Raw genomic sequence first — 24,165 nt, 5'->3', positions numbered from 1 at the left:
CCTATCTATGCAAAACAGGCTGTGCGTCACCTGACATGCTATCGCTTCTTCTCTGTAAGCCCATTTGTGGAACGTGGACCGAGCACGACACCTGCGCGGCGTTTTTTAAAAAGAGTGAAAGAAAGTGCAAGTGGAAGCAAAGTTTCTCTGAGAAACGATGTTTTGGTTTCTGATGCTGAAAAGGATTCTTTTAAAGGAAAGCTGGACACATTCATCTTTTACATAACCCACAGATTAGTCTGGATTACCTGCTGTATCAATTGGCTTCACTAAGGTCACAGTTCACAGTGTCTTTATCAACATGTTTCTGCATGCTCTCCTCCTACTTTCCCTTCATCTAGAAAAAAACCTTTAAGTGTGTGTTTCTGTGTTTTCGTCTTACCGAGTTGGTTCCCAGGACCTGCAGGTCTGGCTCTCTAGACTCCAGCAGCTTGGCCACCATGTGCAGGAAACTCTCCACGAAGGGTTTGATGCTCTGAGAGTGACACGCCATCAGCAGCTGGTCCAGAGCCTCCATGGCTATCACCACATTCCTGCACACAGCAATAAGCTTTACACTCATGACACAGGAGCTTTTCAACACCTGCAAGTTTACAGAAACCTTTCTCCAGGTGTATGTCATAGGGGGAGAGGTCTAAGCAGAGACACCCAGACCCTGCCTAACCCACTACATATTAATGTGCCAACTGAACAGTTTTCTGGGGCTCTTCTCTACTTAAAAACAGAAGCAAAGCTCAGGTTGAGACGAGAGATTGGTTCTGAACAGAGGACGGTGCAGCAGATGTGTTTCGATCAAAATACACAAAAATGAGTGGGTTACTGTCCGGTTTGAAAGTGGGCGCTGTTTGTGGACTGAGGACATTATTGCATGATGTAACTTTACAGCCGCTCCACCTGGAAGGAGAAGGCTGACGTAACGGACCCGAGCATGCGAACGTGTCGCCTCGCTGGGCGGACACAGCGGTCCGGTAAGGATGTGTGGACGCCGAGCTGAAGGTAGACGTGTCTGCTCTCTGACCGTCAGCCTCGGGGAAACAACATCAGAGCCAATTTAGACAGAAAGTCTGACATTATAATCGCTGTATCGATTCAGTGCTGACAGTCGTCTTTTAGAAATACTTCAGGGAGGTTTTTTGTTCCGTCTCTCAGCTCATTTTAATTACTTTCCAGAGCAGAAATGGAAGTGGACGAGACTTTAATGTCACTGCACTTCTTCTGATGGGTTTTAATGACAGGTGGCTGGACAGTCTCCTTCACTTTGTGTTTTTAAATGTCACCTAGTATTTCTGAATCCCGGGCTGACTGCGACTGTTTTCATCCTGGTTTTAGCCCTTCAGCATCCTTACACGTCTTTGCTACGTCACGCTACATTCTCAGGTATTTTCCCCTCAACATTTTTTCTCTTGTCATTTCCAGATTTCCTGTATTTTTTGGGCAAATTCATTTGCAGCTCACTGTTTCATAGGAACTGTGCAGCTTTTTCTCCTCTGGCTGTCTCACTGCAGTGAATCTGCATCATGAATTGAAGCTAACAGCATTTGCCGTTTGAGGTGATGAAGGACCTGGCTTTTCAGGGGTAAAACACTAGTCAAACACCACTCACCCGTAGCGGTGTCGCACCACATCTCTGCTCAGCTTCTCAGCCAGGTAAGCTCCAATCCTGTCCAGTTTCTCTGGAGCCGACACGGCGTAGAAGGTGAGCTTCTCCATGTCCGACTTACTGAGGCCATCCTGAAAACAACAACACAGTCAGGATTCAGAGGATTTAAACAAAGCCTGCTCAAACTATCTTCTGTCAACACTGACTCACTGATGGATCAGATGACGCACTTTGACATATAGAGCATCGCATGTAGAGCAGGCTTCCTGAACCCAGAGTTACTCCAGCAGCGTTCAGAGTGTAAACGTTAGAAAACATTTAGACGTAGAAAAAAGTGAATATGTGAGACTGGGTGAATGTTGTAGAAGATGCTTTGAGTGCTCAAGCAGAGTAGAAAAGAGTTACATAAGAACCTGTCCATGTAAAATATAAGCTGCTTCAGCCTGCACACAGCCGCTACTGCCTCTGCAAGCCACTTTGCAACCCACGACTTCTTTTTAAAGGAGTTTATCTGTTGTCACTGATGCTGTTCTGTCCGTTTGGCTTTCATGCATGCACATGAAGCACGGCGTAACACAGATTATAAATCACTGCAGTTTTAACTAAAAACACATCACAACCTTCCCGTAAGACTGAAAGTAAACTCAATGCCTTTTAAGACATCACAGTACTCTGAATGTGTTTGAATTTTGCTGATCGGACGAAACACGAAACTTGACGTCACTTTGATTCTATTTTGCTTTTCAGCGTTATTTTACACACAATGTGATGAAGCCAAATATTCTTTGCTATTTGCAGCCATTACTCATCCATGATGGAGACTGTCTGCGGTTCTATAACAAAGTAATAAGAATATGCTTACAATACTAAAAAACGTGGGATAGATGTGGCGATCGAAAACGTCGGATTGAATTCTATCAGACGTAAAGAATGAAGAATTTAAAAACTTGAACATGTATCTGGTATTCCCAGCCGCCTCCTCCAGCTCTTTCAGGACCGAGGCGTTCCCAAGCCAGCCAGGAGACATCATCTTTCCAGCACGCTCTCCGCTCAGAGCTCTTCCAGAAAGCCCGAGCTCCTCACCCTGCATCTCTAAAGCTGGACAAAAATCAATCTGTCAAAGTTCCAGTCAGACTAATTCAGTTGATCAAAGTCATCTGAATCCTTCTTTTCAACTTCCTAAACTTCATTTTGTGGCACTGACATTGAAACCAGCGGACTGTGATGGGGTTTAATTCAGCTTCCCTGACATGGATGCAAACGAATGAGCACCACAGATCAGTGCTCAGAAACATTATAGAGACTGAATCTGCACATTATCAGAAATTATTCATACAGAAGTCTAATTACTGTAGTGTACTCACGGCCCTCTCTTCACTCAGGGTCCATTTCTGCCTCGTTAAAACTAACGAGAGCGCGTTCCGGTGTACGGATTCAGATTCTTCTCCATCACAGTGCTCATTCAGGAGCCTCAGGACTTCAATACTGTACTGCAGTCAACACGTATACATACTGTATGTACTGACTGGGCAGAGGGGGAGTTAATTTGAGACCGGCTGTTCCCCGAGTGCTTTCAACCCCTTGGGCGCTCAGTGAGAGATAATTAATTGGCCGAGGTCTCGATCGTTCAGGCATTTTGATTTCCCACTGCACATGTTTGCTTAAACCAAAAGGTCCTTGAGAAGACATGTGGGGAGGACGCGAAAAAAAAAGAAGAAAGAAAATCCCTCCCCTGAGCACCGGACTAACCGCACACACATTTGGCGTTTTAATTAACACACGTCAAAGCATCAAACAGGTGAGAACAACTTGTGGTGGTCTGGTTATCAAAGCCACGTCACATTTAATAGGCAGAATTATCAAAGTCTGAAGCGTTCATGCGTGGCTCTGCGGTCGACCAATTATCTCCGTGTTGTGTCGAGGAAGCTCTCCGGTGGACGTGTCGCCGGGTCTCCACGGCAATCCCAACAGTGTGATAAGAACCGGGCAGCAGACTCAACGCTAACACACTGAGGAAGCTACAGACTTCTGTCTAACAGACTCAGTCTGAAAGTTTTCTGCTTCCTTTGTCTTTCGTACCACAGAGTTTCTGATCAAATGCCAGCAGGACACAAACTTCTCAGTCCATAAAAACACAGCAGAGGATGTTGAGAAACCCTCCCAGCTTCCCCAGAGCAACAGATAAAGGATCAGTAGAGCAACTCTGACACATGTGGCCTCACACATGAATGCACAAACTAGTGTTAATGTTAGTAAAGGTCTTTAGGAGCGCTGTTTCAGCTGTGTTAAGGTAAAAATAACATCTATGCTCTAATCAGATACTTTACTCATCTGGATGTAAAACATTTTCACTTTAATGGTAGATTTTAGGCAGCGTAGGTCACGTCACACCTGCGTCCAGTCTTTGTGCATTCGATTAGATTAAATGTCCTATAGGGGAGACAACAAACATGTAATGTGTTTGCAGGTACTTACTTTGGGGTCCTCGGGGAAGATGTTGTCCACCAGGCGTTTGTACCTCGGCCTCAGCGGCCCACAGCAGCCACAAACTCCTGCAACAAAGACAGAAATGGCCATCAGTGAAGCCTGACCTCCGACTTTCTGTAATTAGCAGCTGTTGTCGTGCCGCACAGACAACAGAATCTCGAAAACTGGAGCCAAGAAATGGAGCTTGTAACCTTTTAAGTCAGAGTAGCTGAGGAAGAAATGTGGAGCTTTCAATCGGATCGATGGAACCTGACTGTAAAACACATCCACGTTTCCTCCTGTGACTCGTGGACGAGCGGCTGAGACAATCCAAACTTACTCTGAAGTCAAGAGCTGGCTCTGATAGGTCGCCTCGTATTGACCAACATGAATTAGCATTACAAGCAGCAGCCCGGGAGTCAATACAAAAGTGATGAGTCATCAGAGTCGAGGCTCAGCGTCGAAGAAGTCCTCACGAGGGGCATCTGACTCAGGTGAGTTCACCCACGGTTCAACTACTGCGTACTTTAGAGCCCTCGAAGGTCATTTCTTTCTAAGCAGGTAAATTCAAGGTGAGAATTTGTCCTTTCCAAACATTATCCAGTAATTCTCCTAACGTGGGGCTAATGCAACACGAAACATCATCATCTTTCTGTCCCGACAGGCCTCAAACTTCACGTGCACACAGATTTGTGAACGCCCTTCCTGACTGATGACCTCGACCGTCAGTGCAGAGTGTCATCAGTGAAATGTCAGCGTTTCTGCAATCAGAGGAGCAGCAGACCGCAGCCGAAAGGTCACGGCAGCGCCACGCTGCTCTGACAGTCGATCAATGAGGCAAAACATTTAGTACGAGGGGAACCAACGCTAAACATCTGACATGAGAAGGACAACAGCACTGTGCACACTCGAGCCAACACTCATTTCTTCATGTTTTGTTTCCAAGGAATCAAACCTTCCTGGAAATGATAAAATGATCGAGAGCAGCTGTTCTCCAAACTTTCTGAAGCCCTTCAAAGTTCTGATTTGGACATTGGTTCTTTTTCACACATTTTTCCAGCACACTATAAATAAAGAAGGGCTGGCTTAAGCGTTTCGCACAGCACTGCATTTGTAAAGGTTTGATAAATGCAAGGTGTTTATGGAAGCAATACAAATGTTTAGCAGTTCTGTAACATGGTGTTAAAATAATAAAAATATAACAATTTAGACCTTGACCTTAATTCTGAGAGACTGAGCCGAAGTTACTTTTTGTTTTTTTTAACTTTTAACTTCAGACTAAATTTGAAAAACTATTGGAAACAACCAAAAATCAATTAAGGCATTAACAACGTGTAAATTTGGCTCAAGCTGAATCCAAATGCACATTTAAATCCATCAGCTGCAAAGAAACGTTTAAACAGCTTATGAAGCTCCACACTGGGTGTCATTTATTGATATTTCTTAAAAATCAATCAAGCTCGATGCTTTGCGCGGGCAGCTGACTCACAACCATCAGAAGATCCAAAAACATCTGCACCAACGCCTCCTCACACTGCTCATGTTGGAACATTTTCCCAGAATCAGGTAAATAAAACATATTGTGATGCTTTGCCTTAATTTTAATTTTCTGTGCTATAAAACTTTTACACCTGAAAAGAAGAAGAGGAGAAGCTTCCACAGACTGACAGTGAGACAGATGTGGCGATGTGGGTGTGTCATCAGGATCACACTTTGCCAGGATGTTTCTAATCCATTTATTGACTAAATACCAACATTTAAGGCAGATTATGGGAAACAAAAGCAGAAATGCTACTTTCTCCATATTCCTCCGCTTCAGGGATCAGGCCTGGGACATCATTTCCCAGGAGCCCCTGCTGCTGACACCCTTCATAAGATGGAAGGTGACCGCAACACCTCCAGACAGCAGTCCTCGGGGGAACCTGCAGATTACCAGCTTCATTAAGGCTTGTATCAACAACCTGTCGCCAAGGCAACCTTTCCACTGCTGCCACTTTAAAGCGTTCATTACAGATCCTACAATTACCTGCCACATTAGGGCGGCAGGGGGAGCGGCCGTCTTTTAGTGCGACCTGTCGGCTTTAATGGAATTCAGCTCCGACGCTCTACACCTGCTCGCCGTTAAACCAGGTCCAGCTGTGTGGACGTCACGTTAGCGCGACACAGAGACTGACAAAGTCCCGTTTTTCACAGACATGAGTGTGTGCACGTCCCTGCTTTGCTAATTCTGATTTAAATCTTTATTTTCATGTCTGAACCAAAGTTTTGGGCCTCGTTATTGTGACTGTCAGCTGACACGACTTTCATATCCACCTGCACAGTGTTGCACATCAACAGTTAGACCTCCAGAATGAGTAAAATCAGAAGCTTCTTCAGATTAAACATGGCGTTTGTGCCTCTCGCTGCAGTCATCTTATACACGGCTTATTTACAGCCTTCACACTTGAAAAGGTGAAGATGCATGAATGTAAACGCGCACATGCTGGGCTCTTGCAGAGACACAGCGTGTGTGTTTGTGTGTTTGCAGACGTTGAGGATGAAGTGGAAACACCTGGGAGGCCGCGGCTCCTCCTGCGCGAGGCGCTCAGGGGCAGCAGATGGATCGGGCCAAACACGGCGCTGCAGAGGGGGGAGGTGGTGTGACAGCTTTCCATTTCCATCCTCGTTAACTCGCCTCTCATTCCAGCGTCCGCAGCAGGTCAGGGTGAAAATGAGTCAGCCTTTAAAGGACTCTAGTTTCAAGAGAGGCTCAAGGCACATGTGCAGTTATCATATAATCCTACTAGCTCCGCCCTCAGGGACCTTCAGGGGTGTATTTAAATAGGAACCTTCCTCAGTGAAACTGACTAACTGAGTGAAGTATCGTGCAGTCAGATCCTCTGAGCACCGTCGATATTTCTCTACGTCCTGACCACACGTAGGTCAAGGAAAAGAAGGCAGAAGGTCAAATTTTGGACTAATCGAGTGCACCCGGGCTCCGGCGTTCAGCTTCCTCTTTGCCAAGCTGTCTGTCTCTTGACAGCTCTAATGCTTCCTTTAACATTCAGTCCTCCTCTTCGCCTCATACTTTGAGCTCTGATCCTTTTTTGATCAGTTTACCATCTCACTGCGTTTCCTGGACCGCGTTCAGTCACGCTCAGCTCGTCTGTACGGAGGCACCAACAGCAGAGAATGAACGACAGCAGCTTTAAATTACATTAAAACTAATTCTGGTTTCGAGCATCGTGACTTCAGCGCCGTAATAGAGGCGATGCATCAATTCAAGCATTGCGCTGCAGAGAAGGCTGCGCGACTGCTGCACAGGGCGGGCTTCAGATGGGGAGACCGTGGTGGTCGTTCAAACACACACACACACACACACAAATAAATTACAAACAGGCACAACAAAGTGAGCGGGCTGAGGAGAGGCCATTACAGAGGATGGAATCCATCATCCTGCAGCGACTAACACAAAGGCGGGCGGACGTTGGTTAACACGTCCTGACAAACCGCTGGAGTCATGCAGAAAAGCACGAGGCACCACGGCGACGCAGCAAATCGCAGCTAAACGTCTGAATCCACTTCTGTCTGCAGTGGGTCTAAATAGCTTGTAGCATGTGCTTTACTCACAGTTGCATGTTGGGTAGAGATTTGTCATCAGAGAGTTGCTTTGCCCCAGAGCAACACCTGAGTACTAACATCATTTTTCTTGGTTGACATCCAGCCAGCACAGAGCTGCACTCGTGTTTGGTTAATCAAATATTATGGTTGCATTTTTATGTGAAGTGAAAATAGGAATCCAAAGCAGGAGGATCACAGAGCTCAGAGGTAAGCACGATAAACTGTTGATCTGAGATTTTCTGCTCGTTTGTCACATTGAGACTAATCGACAAATATCTGTGTGTCTCATTTTAATGAGAAACCAACCAGACCGGTGATTAAAATTTTATAGTTAACTGAAGCATCGTGTTTGTCCTTCTCGTCTCGTTTAGTACTTTATTTTTCTTTACTTCAGAAAAGTTTAATGATCATTAAACTTTTTAAACAGAGGAGTTTGAAATGCTGGTTAAATCGAAGAACCAAACGTGAGGTCGCGTTTGACCTACCGGAGCTCACGAGGCCTCGTCTGTTTGAGGAGCGGTTGTAGCTGAAGGCTCCGTCAGCCTCGGTTCGAGGCACCTGCCTGTATCTCCTCAGGATGCCCCTCCTTACGTTACCACAAAATGACGGCATAATTGCAGAAAAGTTCAGTTTATCCCAACTGTGGTCTAAACAGATCCCACAGCCTCAGTGGGCAGGCATGGATTTCTCTTCTCGGAGTAAATCCTCCAAAATGAGACTGTCTGCTCAAAAAGTAGATTCTGTGTCTGCCTCACAAACACCAAGAAAACCTTCCAGCTTCACCTTTTCATGCTTTTCCCCTGGCACAGGATCAGCATCACATCTGTGATGGACAACATGCTCAGCCACTGAGCCTCGAGCTGGAGCTACGCGTCTACAATCACCTGGGATTACCCCACGTTCTGACAGAGAAGACGACACCCCGCTGGGCCTAATGTAGGTCTGTCCACAGGGTCTCGGGTTACCGGCCTCTGCACTCACTGGAAAACGTAATCCAACACAGAGACAAAACCTGGCAACAGAAGAGCCTCAAAGTGTCCCTGACATCATCTCAGAGCAGGAGCTCAGTGAGAAATGAGAAGAAAATTAACCTGAGAACCACAAATAAAAGCTTTGTGGTTCCTTTAATCACATAACAGGACGCCACAAGACTTAAAAGCTAAAATTCCAGAGAAGAAAGGTCTGGAAGGATCAGGGCTGGAAGAAGCACGATGACCAACAGTTGATCAAATAACTAAATAAATGGAAACTAAAACAGATTAAAAGGAATGATCTAGAAGAATGGACCAGTCTGTCAGGACACGGGCTTTAACCCTTTAAGACCTACCATAGAACCAAGTCCGCCAGAGCTTATATTATATTTTTACATGCTGTAGTGCCAATTTTGGGAGCATTTCAAGTTGCTATACATCAATACAACCATTATAGCCCACATTTTAATAATATGTATGCATTAAGTGCATTGTAATTACATAAATTGCAAAAAAGTGCAATAAACTACAAAAAATTTGAAAATCGTTTTTGTTTTTTTAACATATATTTCTAGTTAGAGAAATTTAAGAGGCTTATCCCTCAAAACTGTAAATACAAAAAAGTTGCACAAAATAGTTTCCCAACACAGGAAATTTATTTTGAGTGTCTTCATAGTTTTACTTTTGAAATACACCAATTTTTATATACTGCAGAAAAAACGAAAATAAATATTATAATGCAAATTTGCAAAAAAGCAGCATATGCATCAAAATAAACTATTTCCAGCAGTGCAATTTGAGTTCTAAGCATCCCAGAAACGACACAGAAAGTCATAAAGTCAAAGATAACTTTTAAAAACACCAGTATAGAGATTGACAGACCACGTGACTTTCGCGCATTGCATGCCGGGAGGTGAAGGCAGGACATTTAAATTACCGCATCAAATGCAAGCATTTGCAGCACCGCAAAACGTTTTTCTCACGTTCCAATACCGTCTTGCTTTTTCTTTTCTCACCAAAAATAATGTACAAAACGAAGGAGAACAATGCCGGTCCGTACAAAGACAGACTCGAGGAAAAGGCAAAGAAAAGGTACTTGAAAAAATCAAAGGAGTGAAAGGGTTAGACCCTTACGAGCACACAGACTGGACAAAAGACATCAGCGTGCTGCCCAACTTTAACCACGCTCAGATTTATAATTACATGGTTCTTGGAGTGAGTGCATACACTCATGAAGTTTTTAGTAACTTCAGGTCACTGCAACAGGCCCAGGTGCAGTTCACGGACGGATGGGTACAGGACCTGGAAATGCACCGTGTTGAGCACAAGACCATCGTACGCACAACGGTAAGTTTACCTGTCTCACAAATCGTCTTCATAAATACACATTCGTGAACCGTTTATAAATAGGACCTTTTAGCTCACGGTAATTAATTAGTAGTGCAAAGAATATATGGTATGCATTACAGAAATGTAGCAGTGATAATAATATTGTATGCTGTAATCGTACTGGGCAATCACTGAGACAAAAATCTGTCATATATCCTGTGAATAAAAGTATATGTTGTTGTCTATGTACCATGGTAATAACAGAAGCGATACGCAATATTCTGCCAGGACAATTTACCATTTATGCAAAGCTACACATTTACTGTACATTCTGTCCTCACAAACATGTTTTTCTGCATTGACTGTTTCAGGTAAATCACTCCATGCGCCTCAGCCAAAAGCCTCTTCAGCCCTGGGTTATTCTGCAATCTAATGGGGACGTTGAAAGTGCACATTGCACATGCATGGCTGGTGTGGCAGAGAAGTGTGTGCATGTAGCGGCTCTCCTTTACAAAGTTGACACTACTGTGCGTCTACGAGGTAATATCACGCCGACAGATGTCAAAGCTTACTGGATTATGCCTCCAACATCAAGAGAGTGCAAGGAGTACCAGGCCACACAATTGACTACACCACCAGTGCAGCAAGAAAAAGGGCACTCGACCAATCATGTAGTGCTGGACAAAGTGACTGTTCTCCTAAACCCAAAATCCGGACTCGCACTGGTGGCAGCTCACTACAAGTGCGCACACTGGCCGATTTAAAGTCTCTCACAGATCTCATGCATGAAAACCGGTCAGGCCTATGCGCTGTTATGGAGGACTTCTGCCACCTATATGCTGACCCTGTCCAGCCTCGTGTCCTCCCAAATCACTGCTACGCATCTTTGACCCACAGTTGAAGGGCTGTCAGCTATCTGTCCTTCTGCAGCACTGTGAACGTCTGAAGCACTGTGTCGTTGTCTCAAAGGCTGAGGCAGAGGCACTGGAGGAGAAAACCAGGGAGCAGCACAAATGTGACCTTTGGCACACAGCACGAGCAGGAAGAATCACTGCGTCAAACATACATGCGGTTGTGTCCACCTCCACTGCCAGTCCTGCGTTGTCAACTGTAAAGAAAGTGTGCTACCCACAAAAACTGTCACATCAGCTCTCCAACCAAGAACCGCAACAATTCAAGTGGGAAGAGACAATGAAAACACAGCACGCGAGTGGTACACCTCACAGGAAAGGTGCAGCATAGAGAACTTAAAGTTGATAAGTGTGGTTTCATAATCAACCCCGCATTCCCAGAATTAGGTGCCACCCTGATGCGCTCGTAAAATGTGAATGTTGTGGTGAAGGATGTGAAATTAAGTGCCCATATAAACACCGCAACAACAACCTCCTGCAGGCCTGTGAAGATGACAGGTTTTGTTTGGGGTTAAAAGATGGAAGGGTTGAGTTGAAAAAGACACACATTTACTACAAGCAGGTACAAACACAGATCTATGTTACAAAGTCACACTTTTGTGACATTGTTGTGTGGACAACAAAAGCTTGTGTTGTTACACGTGTGATGCCAGATATAGACTTGTGGACTAAAATGTTGCCTGTCGCTCAGGATTTTTTCTACAAAGTTGTGATGCCTGAGCTCTTGGCCAATCACTACAGTGATCCAGAAACCAGTGTTTCACAAGGGCCACATTACATGGATGTCACCGTGACAAAAAAAAAAAAAGAAAGACAAAAGCTTGCATAGAAAACTAATCAAAGTATTTCAGTTACACACATTCTGAGACAACTCTTATATTGAAGGACTTTCTTGTGATTTCATGTTTAGTGTCACATTAAGGTGGACACATCTTCCTGTACTCTGCACTTTATGGTTTGTTATCTGTTGTTCTGTTACGCACAGTGAATTATTATAACGTGTTAAAATTGCAATAAATGTGTCTCACACCACTGCACTCTACAGCTGTGCTGTAAATTATTATCTCTTTATGTCCATACGCAATCTTTCTTTTCAGACTGTACTAATATACAGTGTCAGAACCAATACAAATAAAGTAAGTGTTGCACAAGTCATTCATCAGGACTGTCTTTATTTATAACTGACAAGTTTTACATGTTACTATCGAAGCTTACAGGACAAAGGCAAAATAATATACCGTTGTGCATTATTATTTCATTTTGTTAAAAACATAGCTGCACAACAAAACAAGACCAAATTGGAAAACAGTTATTCATCACTTGCTTGCTTTACAACAACACTTGGGCACATGTTTGTGAGCGCATTATGATACAGCAACTATCTTATCCAGCAAAGTCATGTTCTCACCTTCGCATGGCACCACAAAACCTAGACGGATGGTGTCGTTTAGGATAGTGTACTTGGACCGTGAACAGCCTATAACACGTTCAACATGGATCCTGACATGTGCCAGTTTTCGTGTGTCCTCCACATCTTTTGCTTGTAGCTGACTGCACCCGTGTAAATGCTGGAATTTTTAAAGTGGCACCCATTAAGGCAACACTTTCCCTGATATCAAAACCCGGGTCTGCAGCACTATGTCCCCGGTGAAAGCTTCTGTAAAAAGCCAGAAGTTTCCGCTATTCGCTTTATCACTTGTACGCCCTCCCATCCTTTAGAAATGAAAGAGATGGTCCCCTGTGGTGTGATCCCAATGAGATATTTCATTGTGTGTCTACTTTTGTATGTTGAATATGTCTCCGCCATGGCACGTAAATTTTGTGCCCTCTCTATGAACAGTTCAAAACAGTCAATAATAACTGTCACCCGGTCACCAAACATCTCTACATACTGGTGTGGCATACTGGCCTGTATGCAATGTCTTCCAGGCCAGTGCACCAATGGACTCAGGTGAGCGTACAACACATTTACAGTAATGTTAAACACAGTGGAAGTGGTTGTCCGGCTAATATCAAAGAGGTGTGCAATATGTGCAATCGGAAGGTTGAGTCTTAAACGCATGAGAGTTAGCAAGAGCATCTGAAACTGGGAAATTTTCCTGTCAGTGTCTGGCAAGCTCGGGCTGATTTGTTGTAGCACCCCATTAGTAAAGCAAAAGAAGGCAGCCCTGTGTAGAATTTAACTTTAGAGTTCTCGTCTTTCAAGAATTCCATGTCTAATTTCTTTTTGGACAGTTCTTTTTTTTAACACTAGGTTTTCTTCTTGAAGGTGTGCTATTTCTTGTAACCTTTGAGAACACATTTACACTCCTGCAGATCTTCATCCTGGTGCTTTGGATTTATCTGCTGTGGTTGGCTCTCAGCTGTAGTTTCCGTAGTGACTGGTGCTGAAAGACATACATGCACACAGACAAAGACAAGATCATTGAAAGTGCAAAAATAAGACAGTGCTTAATGTGGAAAAAGTGGTATTTATTTATGTACATTGACAATTTTACCTGGATGGATTTCACCTGCATGAGCTGTCTCTGCCCCAGAGGAACGCAGGCCTTTTCGTGGCTGTTTTGATTTCGATCTCTGTTTTAACCGATCAAATCTAGCAGTGGTAGAAGCTTTAACTTCTGTGTGGCCCAGTTTGAGAGAGGGTGCCCAGTCTGGATCGCATTCCAGCATTTCGTAGGCTGGTTTGCCTACAAAATACAGCAAACATTACACAGAGCCACAATAAACAAAGGAGCATAGCGTGATGATTTCTGTTCAGCGCCATATAAGACGTATTAAATACCACAAAACACTTACCGTTGTGGAAATGCTTGGAGCAGACTAACATGTGAGGTGGAGTGTTTTCGAACGTTATATTAGGTCTTCTGATAGCGGCAATCCAGGCCATCCGTCGCCTCTTCGTGACTTCGAGACATGGCTTGGAGAATTTCTCTTCCACGCCGGAATCCGATAAAAACCAAACGCATTTCCCGTCGACTTCACGCGGCTGTCGTTCTCCGGCTTGTGCAGTTAATAATACAACAGGTTCTTGGCATTTTTGTTTCTTTTTATCGCTGTGTAACTTATTTCAATTGAAAGCCTGCGTGCGCTAGTACCTCTTGCCTTGGGTTCCCACAATCCTTTGCGGTTTTACCCCTCAATGACGTCACATTTTCAATCTCTATAGGCTCATGAGGTCCTGATAGTAAAAAAACTACATTTCCGCGAAAATGACGTCACTTCCGGTTTCTGGCAGGTAATGGCAGACATGCGAAAGTTCGCGCTGATGTCTATTCTAACGTAGGAAGTGTTTTGTGAACAGCTGATCGGATCGGCAAAGCGTGTTTCTGGAATATTATGTTTTTGTTGCTGCAAGCGCTTTTTATGCAGTTTTTGCAAAGCTATATGTGGAAGGAAACCGTGACCTAGGACAAGCTAATGGCACAAGATGTAAGTACAACTCCGCCGGTTTAATATGCAAAAAAAATTATTGCTCTAGCTTACGTGGTTGCAGAGCTACCGGGATTTAAAAATAGTTACGCAAAAAGGAGCGTGCCCGCTCCGACCGGTTTTAAAGCGATAAGTAGTTCTTGGCAAGCTGAGGGATTTAAATGGAAAAGATTCCCAGCAGAAATCACACAATGTGGAAAAGCCTTTCGGGAAAAGTCCTGGGAATGTGCCAGTTTGGTTGGTATAGACGTGAGTAAACATAAAGCTCCAAAACCAGCCCAGTGTCTGGATACATGAACACCTGTGAACCAGGAATCCAAAAAACACAAACTGAAAGCAGAAGAACCAACCAGGAAAAATGAAGCCAAGAACTGAACCTCCTCCAACGGCCTTCTGGAGGATCCCTCCAAAAACGAGTCAGTCCCCACAGACAAGTTTACAGAATAAATGTTTACGGCCTGCAACAAAGCATGATTGTAGTTCTCTGTGGAGAGAGGGGCGCTTTAAATCGTTTACATTTCATTTGTGCTTCAAGTTACACATAATTCAGAGTTAACGGGTGGATACCAGCCGAAGTAGCTGCTGCTGATTGTTATTGGCGAAGCTTCACATCAGCTAATTCGATTCCACTCGACCTCAAATTGTTTTTTTAGTGCAATCAATCAGTTTTGGTAACAAACTGTTACTTCAAAGGTTTAAAGACTACTTGTTCTGGTTTTCCTCATTTCCTGCCACACACGTCATCTTCAACTCGTTGATGCTCATTTTAAACATGGACAATGATTCAATTAATGATGCAGTTTTCAGGCTTCACACTGCTCTAACCACTCTGTTTCACACGTTTTTTCTACTCTTGGATCTGCATGATGTCACAGAGTGTAGATATCCTGAAAAGGTCACGCAAGGTAAGGAAGCCCCACCCATCTGCAGGTTAATCCTACGATGGCTGCCATGAGTTACAGAAACAGGTGAGATGCTGCACATAGAGGGATTATTTTGAACAGTGATTCATGCAAAGCAACTGTAGTAGAGCAGAATAAGTTGCCTTTGAGTTGAGGTATTGAAACATGGCCTTCTGTCTGTTGCCATTTTATTTCAAAGCTAAAAAATAAACAATGACACTCAGCACCACTCTACACTCATGGATGGATGTTATCCCCAGCTGTACGAATGATTACATCACCAATCAACCTGCATAAGAGGGCGGTCGTATTTCCTCCTCATTTACATCCATATTTAAAGCCAGTAAACACATCAGGTTTGGTTTTCTTTCATCAGATATGTTACCCTATACTTCCAGTGGTGTGTACAGAGGTAGAATTATGTTCTTCAGACCCTACAGCTCCATGAAAACATACCCCTCAAGACCTCTTAAGCAAGACGCTGCTGCTCCATCTACTACTTCCATCTTTTCTCCTGCCGTAAGTAAAAACAAACACACCTCCCACCAACGTAACTCTCACCTCTGGCATCGCCCCATCCTTTAATCTACACCGAAACCGTCTGTGAGGCACGTAATCTACAAGATTAAAGAGTGCCCTCACCCCTGCTGATTAATTCCCTGCCCTTTGACAAGCAGATGAAAGCCATGTTCTCCCTCCCTCTCTCTCTCCACACTGTCAATCAGGCGCCCGACAGCATCTTCCTCGCTGCGCCCTTGTTCGCCTCGCGTTTTCGGGGTCGCAGATGAGTGTGCGCAGGCCCGTCTGGCTGCTGAGATGCCGTCCTTGGAGATAAGAAAAATTAATAAAGTTGAGACTGTGATGATAGAAGCTGGATTTAAATGAGCTGTGAGAGCGGCCTGAAGGAGAGCAGCGGGCGGCTGAGTGTGTTATTGTTAAAATTTTCAAGGGAAAGCAGGGCGATGTTATCAGGCGGGAAACATAATCCTCTCACTGAAGGACTACAGACGAGGACGCAGGTATTTATATGAAGATATAAAGCCGATACAGATCCATCTTCATCAGCTCTGACACTGATCCGATGCACAAGCATGGTCTCCTACATCTTTTAGAAAGACATGAAGGCAGCATTAAAGCTCGTAACAGGTAATGACGTGGTCAACCACTGAAGAACATCCAGGACGTGATGTTTAGTTAATCTAATGGACGTAACTGAGACGATATCCGTGTGCCATAAATTCCCAGCATGGTTTGGCTGAAATTTCGCAGGTCAGCTGAAAGCATGTCCAGGGTGTTTTCGTGCTTCGTGCTCACACTGAACTCAAATCATGAGGACGTCTTAGCTGCAAGCCTTTCTGAAACCCTACACCATAACCTGATGTTTACTCATTAGAAATGTAACAACATGTTTCTTCGACCCAGTCTGCAGCGACTGCGATGGGCCCGTTTAGTGCCGTCGTTTACAGCTGCTTCTTCTGTTAACATTTTTCAAAGAGATCAGAAGAGAATGGAGCAAATCAAAGATAAAAACTCTATCAAGTAGTTTTGGTGGTGAAACTGAACAACAAAGCAGGCAGAAGCATAAATGCTGGTACGACGTAGGCTCTTCAGGTCCCACCTCTCCAACAACCCTCTAATGGATAAAGCAGTAAAGAAAACAAATAAGATGGGCTTGTAGAGTCAATTTCTCCCTTTTTAAGAACTCATCCATTTAAAGTTACAGACTTAGTTGACTTGATTGGTCCCCCAACACAAGCAGCTGCAGATTTCACCTCCACTAATTCACGACACTGAACCCGACTCTCTCTGCTACACTTATACTGTTGGAATTAGCTGATGAAAATCTGTCTGTGCTCCAGTTTTGGTGAGTGAAATTGCTGTATTCAAGTCTGTCAGCACCAATTAGCAGATATATGAATCTGTCCATTGCACCTGTTGGTGAAATATGCAAATCTGTGAATGCATGTTCAAGAGTCCAAATTAAAAGCAAACTGTTTGTATACGATGTGCCCAACATATTCAAATATGTCGTTTGTATTTCACCTGGAAAAAAAATGGACCCACTTCGCACATCCATCTCCAACAGGCTCACTTGTCAGTCAGGAAGACGAAGGAAATATGGAAATCTGACACATCATGACTCCAATATTTACTTCACACCTAAAAAGTGTCTCATCAGATCTGCAGCTGTGAGCCTGTTTGTTACATTAACAGTTACACATTATTTATACATGAATGTCTGCTGCTCATACCCATAAATATCCTGATATTTATGCATTTTGCAAATGGCCCGACTGTTTGCTTGCTTTGAAAACCCCTCCTGTGAATGGCTGGTGGGCTCATTGACTTGCATTACCACGTCCTGCTTTTGAACCTTGAAGGACACATGCACAAAAACAGATGATGGCCCATAAATTTACAGCCTCCCTGTCGCTCTGGAGCGGTCCCGGCCAGACGGATATCTAAATTTATGCTGCTTAAAAATTTGTTTTTCCCCCTCAGTCTGTGGCTCGGAGTTGTGGCCGGGTTCGGCGGTCTGTCAGCAGGATTATCTGACCGCCGGACACACAACTTCTCAAGGTCTCTTATTTATCAGCAGAAGGTGGGCTCGCTGCACCCGTTCCTTTGCAGAAATGCTGTTTATATTAAAGCACAGTCAGAGAGCTCAGATGTTCAGCTGTAAGACTTCTGCCTATTTTGTTAGTTCAACCTTAGTTTGTAAAAAGCTGGGACCAAAACACTGATCAGATTATCAGATTTATTCTCCCTGCCTGCACTGCTACCTCTCACATCATAAACGTGGCCACTGCCAAATGAAACTGTGGAGGCTAAACTTCTGTAATATGTGGATTTTTCTCCGATTCGTCTCTGGCTCGAGTAAGATAAGGAGTACTCTTCATTTTATTCCCAACAATGGGCAGCATGAAAGAGTTCGGATGTGCTGTTATTTAGGAAGATATTTTATAATGAATTTCTGACATGAACGATGGGGTCAAAGGTGAAACACCTTAAACTTCTTAAAGCTTTCAGGAAAAAAGAAAATACAGAGTGAGCTGTTAGGGGTACATGAGCCGAGGTATTTGGACCTCAGGGCGAAAGGACAACATTCATTTTGGGACATTATAAAAGGGAGTCGAGCAATACAGGTCGAGGGAGTTTGGACTCATAAGCAGAGTAATAAACTCTCCTGTGGTGCTCAATATTACTGCGACCTTTCCTCGATGTGCAGATGCAGGATGCGTAAATGCCACGAGGACTCATAAAACATCCTGTTTAGTCCAGTTTGTTTTTCATTTAACGAGTCAGTCTGTTAGATTTAACTCGCTGTCTTTACAAATATAATATTTTTGTTCCATTTGGTGCGATCAGTGACATCGGATCTGAGCTTTCAGCCAGAGTTTCGGAGGAAAACAACTTAACTGAGACCAAAAAACATGCTGCCAGTATCATCCAAATGACACCAAAGCTATCACAGACCAAGCTAAGCTAACTAGCATGCTATAGCTGTGACATCACTCCAAAAGGTTTGCTCCCACGCAGCCTGTGATCTGTTTGGTTAAATTTATCCTCACATTCAAAACCAGTCAAGGAGTCGGCATTTCCTCATATATTCATCTTTTTCTTTTAATCCGTGAAAAGCTAAAAACCCACCCACCACAAGGCCTAAATTATTTAATGTCTAAATGTTTATATAATTTAATTTAAAAATATGTTTAATCCGTCCAACACGAACCAACCGAGATTTTCTTTGTTTGAATCAACAAATCAAATGTTTCCTCCCCCAAACTGTGACTACGTCAGGACGTGCTGAGGGTGAAGTTAGGCTCAGGTATCTGTAGTTCTCCAACGCCTTCATTATCTGGATCGTTTACACTTCTTTTTTCAGTCTTCACAAATTAATTTACGTTACAGTTTATTTCAATCTCAACGTTGATGCTACAATAACCTCCACTAATCTTAGTTTATTGCATTTGTTTATGAATTATGCAAATACCCTCTCTGCTAATTACTCCCCCCTCACCCACAGTGACTGTAAGATAATATAGAGCAAATACTTCTGCTTTGGAGAAATACGCCTACCTTTATACACTTTAACAACGATACAACATCTCAACCTCATCTAAAGTTAACAATTAAAATCCTTCACTCTGTGCTTCGTGTTGTATTAGTTAACACATTTTAAAGCACATGCAGAATTCACTGAGTCTTAATCTGCAGAATAAATCTACAAGTTAAAGTTTTTCCCTGAAACCAAGGATATTCACCGACATTTCCCTTATTTATACAGTAGAGAGATTTGCGATGGTATCGCCTTGAGCGCTCTCACCTTCCCTGTGGCACTGCCTTATAAACATTTAACCAGCAGCCACAGGAACAGTCGGTGCCTCGTGATAAATTTGTTATGTTCGAAACTGAATTATGATCCAACTACAGATAGTGGATTTGTTGCGGAGGCGGTGGAAGCTCAGTGTTTCTCATTTAAATATTTATGTAGGGGAGACAAAAGAAGGAAATGGAAACGGAGTCAGATGAAATCCGAGGGTTCACGTTTCCTAGATAGAGAAGAGGAAGGAGGCGTTACGGGGAACTTGAGCTCGCCGCAAACGCAGAGGCGGGAAGGTACACGTCTTATAAAACGCCAAATGGATTATTTTGCTTTAAGCACAGTGAATATTAACCCCTAAAACAGAACAGAGGGGATAGAAAATACTGCCATTTCAGGTTTAAATACTTTAAAGTGCGTATTACTTCATGAATGTCTGTGTGTTGGTGACTGCCCGGCTGAGGTCACAGTTGGGCCAGACCATGAAGGAGTGTTTTATAATCCTTTAATAAAAGATAACGGCTTCTCAAGGTGTGTTGGAACAGATTCCTGTTGATGTTAAAAAGCAACAATTTCAGCAGCAAAGGACGCGCTACAAAAACATCAAGCACTCTTTGACTGGTAAAGGTAGACTTCAGCGTGTCTGTGGGGTCGACAAATAAGACTGCTCTAAGTTAAAAGGCAGTTACCCTCTTGCAGTACATCACTGACAGCCATGCTTCCCAAAGCAAACTTTTCCAGACTTAAGTCAAGGAAGCCAAGCAGGTAATCCAAATGTGCTTTGTTCTCAGCAACACTTTGTTGTGGGTCTAGCTCCGAGTCTCCTCCCACCCAATCAGATGCCTGGATCATCTCAGCTGGATCCTTTCCCCGGGAAGGAGGAGAAGGCGGCTCTTCTCCAGCCGCATACAGCTCACTTTGATCTTAAATGGGCTGGAACAGTAAAATTTCTCTGTCAGCGTAAAGAGGTTTACCTACACATTCAATCCTCGAGTCTTTGGGTTTAAATTGTAAGAAATAAATGTGTAAGATTAGAGAGAAGCTCTGGTAGCTCATTGTCCAGACTATCCTGTGACTATAAACACAAAGCTTTTGTTTATTATAGTTTGAATAGCCATGTCTTTACCTTTTTCGTCTATTGCCTATCAGCAGGAAATGCTGTGGAATTTATGAAGGGCCTTGTGTTTGACACCCCTGCTCTACATCGAGCTCCCTCTGGATGTCCAAGCTCTTCATCGCATCTTTGTGGCCGTTCCGTTTGAGAAAACTTGTTTTGGCACCTGTGACCTCACTTCTTCGATCCACACCCACAGCTCACGGACAAAGGTGACGGTGGGAACATAGGTGTATCAGTAAACTGACAGCATCACCACAAAGGGAGGTTCTGTAAACAGACCCAATCAAAACAGGAGCGCAGAGTTCTTGGATGGACTGTACGACAAACACACCAAGAAGATAGCGTCAGCCTGTAGCAGGCTGTAAAGTGGGACGTTTGGACATGGAAGTCTATGGTGAGCCTCAAGTGGTCATTAAAGGAACTACAAGGACTTTATTGTAAGGCGCCACCTTGTGTAACTACTCAGCAGCTGCATGTTTGAGACCCGAATTAGTTAAAAAGTTGAATTCTTGAGAAAGCAAACCATTAAATTAGTAGAATAAAAAACAAAAACAAAAAGTAAGTGGCTGTTGAATGATAGAAAAACCTGTTCAACATCTATTTGAAAAAAAAAAAAAAACCCCTACACATTTACATGAAGAATAAAACTTGAAGCTAATTAATGCCAGTTCTTGCACACTTGTTGTCTTCTGAGCAGCAAATGACCGAATGGGAGCTTCATAACAATCTGCAGACTGTTTCTAAAAAGGAGGCTTCCAGCAGGAATAAAGGCTCTTAAATAAATCATCTTCTCTCCACGACACTCAAATGATCTACGTGACCTCCGGATCCGAGCCCAACAGACCACCATCAAGATGAGGGAACACAAAGCGACCCCTTGAAAATCCACAGGAAGTCCAAGATGGCGACTCAGCGGGGTCCAGCATTTCAACGTTTTCAGCAAAGGCCAGCGGGGATCCTACTCAGCACCGGTGAGGTCGAGCTTATAATGCCGACCCCGAGAGCGCATCCGGCGACATTTGGGTTTTAAAAAACGCATTCAAGAAACAGAAGCTGCTGTCTCCCAGCCGCCCGCTCCATCAGTCTGACACACAGGGGGTAGCTAAAGCCGAGCGGCTCGAAGAATGACTCCAACGGCTGAGCCGGGAGATCCATCAAAAACAGCGGGGTGGAGGATGATTGCTGAGCCGACCCATCCATCTCTGAGCAAATTACAGCCACCGCCAGGGAGAAATCAGCCGGCAAAGAGAGAGGGAGAGGTGGATGCAGGGGGAAGAGTGAGGAAAAAGGGAGAGGAGGATTGAAAGAGGGAAAGAAAGGAGGGAAAATGGGGGTAAAAAGGGACAAAAGAGACAGAAGAAAAGGCTTAAAAGGGCAAAAGACTTGAACTGGTGGCATCATGGGTGATGGTAGAAGTTAAAAAACAAGAAGGGAGAAAACACTGAAGAGGTTATGAGGAGCAGGAGAGGCTACAAGCTGACAGATGAGTCCAATATAAAGACCTCCACCCTCCCATCCACCTCCCAGACAAGGAAGCTCTGGAGGACACTGAAGATAACAACATTAATCACAGGTCTGACGTCCAGACCAAAACTTCACTTGTATGTATTTGCTAAATAATGAATCGCAGCTATTAGGACATCTTTAAACCACCCTTCATTTGAGGGGAGCAGCTAAGTGAAAGAGGGAGGTGCTAAAACTGAAGCTGGTAGGCATCCAAGAGGAGGAGCGGGGTGGTGAGAATCAGCACCAGCACACAATTACCTGTCTAAGCCTTTTATCGAGGGAGAGAGGCGCAGCGAGGGGATTTCACTCGACATTCCTCTTCATAAATCCTGAGAGCTCGGGATCCTTCAGTGGTTATTGGATTGAATCACTTTCTTAATGTCTCTCAGTTCAACTCTTGGCAAAGAAGGTGTGTTATATTAAATAAATTAGCCTGAATCAAAGAGCTGCTGGATGCCAAACTGCAGCCTTAGAGCTGGGGAAGCAGTGGCTGTAAACGAACCGTTACTGTTGTTGCAGAAACTGTTGGAAATACGACAACTTTCATTTGTTACATTGTGTTTTAAAGTGTGATAGATTCCCTCTTCTTTCCCATCACCTTCTAACTGATGAAGAATCTGGTTCTTCCTGTTAATAAGGAGTTCTTCCTCACCACTGTCACCCAGTGCTGCTCATAGCCGATCACCTGATTCCTGGTTTCTCTCTAATGTTGCAGAGTCTCTACCTTACTTTATAAGGAATCTAGAGATGCTATATGAATGTAAATGATGTGTAAGGTGAAGCCCAGGGGTCCTTTGGTAGAACAATGATCCAACTGTCACAGTATAACACTTCTATGGAGCAAACATGGCAGTTGAGCTGGTGCGGCCCTAAAAAGAGCCAATCAGGTAAAAATCTGACACACTGTGTGCTTTTGACGTTTCTTGTCTTAATTTGCATGGCACTTGTTGCAGCACAGTATAGTTCACAGATCTTTTGTCTGTAGGTTGGCTTTCCATGAATAACACGTCAGTTTGCCTTATAATAAAATAATTTATCTCAGTCTCTCCCTCACTGAGTCGTACAGATTTTTCTTGTCTCTTAGCGGTGACAGCTGGTGGTCTCAGCTGCACGGCCTGACCCTATATTGTGTTCAGATAGCGTTTAGTTTATTATTTTCTAAGTTTGTCATCATTTTTAGCTACCAAATGTTTTTTGTTTCACTTTGACATTATTTTTCAGATTAACTACTTTTTTTTTTTTAATTGACGATTGTTTACGTTCACTGCATTTTTCAATTGTACAGTTGCATTTACGTTTATTTTTTATTTTAACTCTTAATGTAACACCTGCCAATAAAAAATATAAGATGGGATTGCTTTTGCTATTTGTACACAGAAGAATAATTAATAAAAACTTCATTACGTCATCATTTCACTCAGACACACCTGCAGACACAGTTACACACACCTTAAGGCAACATTTTTGCACACTGCGATGTCATCTTAAACACACACACACAAAATGTGATGCATGAAATCCACAGCAGAGATGTGGGAGAGACACACTGTAATAATTCGATATCCAGAGGCAGCTTTACAACTGCTGTGTGCTGCACACGAGTCAAACCACAAATGCACACCGGGAACACGTCCTGCTGCATGACTGCTGCTCATTTACAGCTCTGTGTCACGTGCACGCAGGTGTAGATGATACGTGGCAGGTGTGCACGTGTGTGTTTGTGCCACAGCATAAACATACATGAAAATAAAGAAATCAGGGCACATTTAATCACTTCCTGGTCAGAGCTCCACAGCAGGAACCATTAATGCATATGTGAATACAACTCGTTCAACAGTGCTGCCAACAAACAAACAGTTAAACATACACAAGTAAAAACAGGTCTGGCACTTATCACGGAGCTACTATGTGTTAGTGCAGAGCCTCAGTTAGGAGCATTCCCTCTCTCCTTGTCATATCTCCACCGGCTGTGGTGAGATGAGAGCCGTCAGTCTGATAAAGAAGCTG

The 24,165-nt window shown here is 43.6% G+C and overlaps 1 protein-coding gene across 2 annotated transcripts in view; it reads right to left on the bottom strand.

Moving 5' to 3' along the window:
* The window catches only part of efr3a (EFR3 homolog A (S. cerevisiae)), a 113,769-nt gene that overhangs the window by 68,134 nt on the left and 21,470 nt on the right, over positions 1–24,165 (bottom strand). For both annotated transcript variants that reach the window (XM_031735200.2, XM_039602009.1), the window contains exons 3-5: positions 4,076–4,152; positions 1,604–1,731; positions 383–533 (exon numbers count right to left, since the gene is read on the bottom strand). In XM_031735200.2, coding sequence (XP_031591060.1) covers positions 383–533; positions 1,604–1,731; positions 4,076–4,152 — 356 coding nt within the window. The remainder of the gene's footprint in view (positions 1–382; positions 534–1,603; positions 1,732–4,075; positions 4,153–24,165) is intronic.

The sequence above is a fragment of the Oreochromis aureus genome, linkage group 18 (genome assembly GCF_013358895.1).
Source record: "Oreochromis aureus strain Israel breed Guangdong linkage group 18, ZZ_aureus, whole genome shotgun sequence".
In the NCBI taxonomy this organism is placed as follows: domain Eukaryota; kingdom Metazoa; phylum Chordata; class Actinopteri; order Cichliformes; family Cichlidae; genus Oreochromis; species Oreochromis aureus.
Note: the sequence above shows the minus strand (reverse complement) of the source record. Positions and strands in the feature narration are given on the sequence as shown.